A 3,880-nucleotide genomic window follows, 5' to 3' on the forward strand; every position below is an offset into this window, starting at 1 on the left:
TGCACAAGTTCCTATCTAACAACCGTGATGTACTAACAACAATACCAGCATCAGATAGTGTTAAACAAGCACAAAACCTGGACCTATCCCATGACAAGCTACCTTCAGAGCGAGCTTTAGGTTTAGAATGGTTGATAAAAACGAACACAATCCAAGAATAGTACGAAATCAATGCCACTTAACAAGCGTGGAATTCTGTCCGTGATATCCCAGCTATATAATCCATTAGTCTTGCTAGCACTTTTTACTCTGAAAGGCAAGCGCATATCTCAAAAGACCTGTCAGGCAAAAGGAGCTTGGGATACAGGTTTCATTCACACTACAATCAGAATGGGAAAACTGGAAAAATGAGTTGGACAATCTCAAGAATGTACAGGTAGACCGATATGTTGTACCAGAGGATTTTTGTGACATAACACGAAGTGAGCTCTAGCAGTTTTCTAACACTAGGCTCAAAGGTTACGGTGCATGCACATATATATGTCTGTGTAACAAGCACAAGATAGTTCATACTGCACTAGTGACAGCCAAGTCAAGGATGGTTCTATGCATGTATTTTGCTTCACATATTGTAGGAATGTCTTTTCACTTTACTTGATTGAGTTAGACTGACCTTATTTGTTCTATGAATGAGTTTTGGGTCAAGCCCAAGTACACTGCAGGTAGTTCCTCTGAAACATATCATCCCTCAATTAGTGTTGCAATCAACTGTAGAAGCGGTTAAGCTCAGCACAATACTCAAATCAGAATTGAACATAGACACAGCTAAGGGGTATTTCTGGTCAGATTCTGCTATAACTTTGGGCTATATCGAAAACAGCGAAGCTCGACACCCCATGTTTGCGGACAACAGAATAGAAAAGATTTGTAACAACTCTAACATTGATCAATGGAATGATGTGCCAGGAATAAGCAACCCAGCTGACATTCTGTCAAGAGGAACAGACATAATCGAGCTCTTACAGTCCGCCTGGCGGAGTGAACCGAGTTTCTTGTCAAACTCAGACATAACCATGTACCTGAAAAACAAGTCCGACTATACAAACATACCTAAAGATGGCCCAGCGATAAAAAGGCCCAAGAATGCTCTTGAAACAACTACAACTGGCATTAATAGTATGTCTCAAATCCTTCAAAAGTTTAGTTCATGGTCAGAGCTTGTCAAAGCCATTGATAATGCCAAGAAAATGCTAAACATTAGAAATTGGAAAAGGCCAGAGCTTTCACCTGCAGATCTGTTACAGGTAAAACACATAGTAAAATTATCCCAACTGGACTGTTGAAAAGAGATAAAACAATTACGTAGTTCACAGACTGTACTTGTACTGTCGATGTTTTCTTTGCCTTAAAGGTTGACATGCAACAAAATTTACATTGCAGTTATTTGGTATCAAAAGATTCACCATGTCTTACTCTGCTGCTTTGTACATTAGGTGCAAAATATGTGGAAATGTGATTAAAAGCTCTTAAAAGCTCAAAAACGAAAAGCCGTCGTAGATTGGAATCAGTTTATTTCTTTGACGTTGTCATTACATTTGGTTATTGTTTTGTCATGTGATGTTCTCACAAAAATTGAAAGGCCAATAAAAGGCTCAATATAAAACTTCTTGTAGCGCCAGTTTATGACAAACACTTTGGGTTTTACCGAAGACCCTGTATCAAATATAGATGCTCGCTACTTTACAGTTTTGTTTCGGCTTGGTCTTAATCGTCTAGTCGTAATCTGATCATGTGACCCATACTTCGCAAATAATTGCTGCAGCATTTTTTGATTATCGCATTATGTACTCCTTCGAGCTAAGGTTAAAGAATTAAACGAATTTTTACGGTAAGTTGTAAGATATCTGAAAGAGACAGCATTACAATGACGACGACATAGACGCGTAAGAACAATAGACATGGTTTTATTGAATGCGTGAAGTATATCTGTGAAAATATTTTAACGAATGAGGTTGCATGAAAGTGTATACAAAAGCAATCTTGTACAACTACTTCCCATTTGAGCCGTTTTGGAAAGAGATTCTAATCTACGGCGGTTTTATGATGGCTGCGATTAACTGTTCGTTTCAGCTTTTAGAAGCTTGTGATCACATTTCTACATATTTTGCACCTACAACACAGCAGAGTAAGACATGGTGAATTTTTTGATACCAGATAACTGTAATGTGAATTTTGTTGCAAGTCAACCTTTAACTTCTTCCAGAATTATTAGTTCTATTAGTTTTCTATTTTCGTCCAGCTTACTCTTGTTCTTGTCCAGCTTACTCTTGTTCTTGTCCAGCTTACTCTTGTTCTTGTCCAGCTTACTCTTGTTCTTGTCCAGCTTACTCTTGTTCTTGTCCAGCTTACTCTTGTTCTTGTCCAGCTTACTCTTGTTCTTGTCCAGCTTACTCTTGTTCTTGTCCAGCTTACTCTTGTTCTTGTCCAGCTTACTCTTGTTCTTGTCCAGCTTACTCTTGTTCTTGTCCAGCTTACTCTTGTTCTTGTCCAGCTTACTCTTGTTCTTGTCCAGCTTACTCTTGTTCTTGTCCAGCTTACTCTTGTTCTTGTCCAGCTTACTCTTGTTCTTGTCCAGCTTACTCTTGTTCTTGTCCAGCTTACTCTTGTTCTTGTCCAGCTTACTTTTGTTCTTGTCCAGCTTACTCTTGTTCTTGTTCAGCTTACTCTTGTTCTTGTCTAGCTTGCTCTTGTCTAGCTTGCTCTTGTTCTTGTCTAGCTTGCTTTTGTTCTTGTCTAGCTTGCGTTTGTTCTTGTCTAGCTTGCGTTTGTTCTTGTCTAGCTTGCTCTTGTTCTTGTCTAGCTTGCTCTTGCTCTTGTCTAGCTTGCTCTTGTTCTTGTCTAGCTTGCTCTTGTTCTTGTCTAGCTTGCTCTTGTTCTTGTCTAGCTTGCTCTTGTTCTTGTCTAGCTTGCTCTTGTTCTTGTCTAGCTTGCTCTTGTTCTTGTCTAGCTTGCTCTTGTTCTTGTCTAGCTTGCTCTTGCTCTTGTCTAGCTTGCTCTTGTTCTTGTCTAGCTTGCTCTTGTTCTTGTCTAGCTTGCTCTTGTTCTTGTCTAGCTTGCTCTTGCTCTTGTCTAGCTTGCTCTTGCTCTTGTCTAGCTTGCTCTTGTTCTTGTCTAGCTTGCGCTTGTTCTTGTCTAGCTTGCTCTTGTTCTTGTCTAGCTTGCTCTTGTTCTTGTCTAGCTTGCTCTTGTTCTTGTCTAGCTTGCTCTTGTTCTTGTCTAGCTTGCTCTTGTTCTTGTCTAGCTTGCTCTTGTTCTTGTCTAGCTTGCTCTTGCTCTTGTCTAGCTTGCTCTTGTCTAGCTTGCTCTTGCTCTTGTCTAGCTTGCTCTTGTTCTTGTCTAGCTTGCTCTTGTTCTTGTCTAGCTTGCTCTTGTTCTTGTCTAGCTTGCTCTTGTTCTTGTCTAGCTTGCTCTTGTTCTTGTCTAGCTTGCTCTTGTTCTTGTCTAGCTTGCTTTTGTTCTTGTCTAGCTTGCGTTTGTTCTTGTCTAGCTTGCGTTTGTTCTTGTCTAGCTTGCTCTTGTTCTTGTCTAGCTTGCTCTTGTTCTTGTCTAGCTTGCTCTTGTTCTTGTCTAGCTTGCTCTTGTTCTTGTCTAGCTTGCTCTTGCTCTTGTCTAGCTTGCTCTTGTCTAGCTTGCTCTTGCTCTTGTCAAGCTTGCTCTTGTTCTTGTCTAGCTTGCTCTTGTTCTTGTCTAGCTTGCTCTTGTTCTTGTCTAGTTTGCTCTTGTTCTTGTCTAGTTTGCGCTTGTTCTTGTCTAGCTTGCTCTTGTTCTTGTCTAGCTTGCTCTTGTTCTTGTCTAGCTTGCTCTTGTTCTCGTCTCGCTGTTGAGCTTCTTCTTGCCGTAACTGGATCAGCTTAATCAGTTTGTCAACTGTCTCTGCCAT

At 40.2% G+C, this 3,880-nt stretch overlaps 2 protein-coding genes across 2 annotated transcripts; one reads left to right on the forward strand and one right to left on the reverse strand.

Annotated features, from left to right (window-relative positions):
* The first annotated feature begins 629 nt into the window (after nt 1–629).
* Nucleotides 630–1,283, forward strand: LOC137393922 (uncharacterized). The gene has a single exon (XM_068080636.1). The coding sequence runs from the start codon at nt 630–632 to the stop codon at nt 1,281–1,283; it is 654 nt and encodes a 217-aa protein (XP_067936737.1).
* Nucleotides 1,284–2,182: 899 nt separating this feature from the next.
* Nucleotides 2,183–3,880, reverse strand: LOC137393923 (cylicin-2-like). Its single transcript, XM_068080637.1, has 2 exons — nt 3,760–3,880; nt 2,183–2,733 (listed from the first exon to the last, which is right to left on the reverse strand). Exons 1-2 carry the CDS (start codon nt 3,878–3,880, stop codon nt 2,183–2,185), a joined length of 672 nt encoding a protein of 223 aa, XP_067936738.1.

Source organism: Watersipora subatra, chromosome 4, assembly GCF_963576615.1.
Source record: "Watersipora subatra chromosome 4, tzWatSuba1.1, whole genome shotgun sequence".
NCBI classification, from domain to species: domain Eukaryota; kingdom Metazoa; phylum Bryozoa; class Gymnolaemata; order Cheilostomatida; family Watersiporidae; genus Watersipora; species Watersipora subatra.

What these genes read in the sequence shown, in the direction of transcription:
- LOC137393923 (XM_068080637.1), bottom strand. Translation starts at nt 3,880, where the DNA reads ATGGCAGAGACAGTTGACAAACTGATTAAGCTGATCCAGTTACGGCAA. An exon ending in CAAGCTAGACAAGAACAAGA is followed by an intron (nt 2,734 to 3,759) that starts GCAAGCTAGACA and finishes AACGCAAGCTAG; the next exon opens with ACAAGAACAAAAGCAAGCTA.
- LOC137393922 (XM_068080636.1), top strand. Translation starts at nt 630, where the DNA reads ATGAGTTTTGGGTCAAGCCCAAGTACACTGCAGGTAGTTCCTCTGAAA.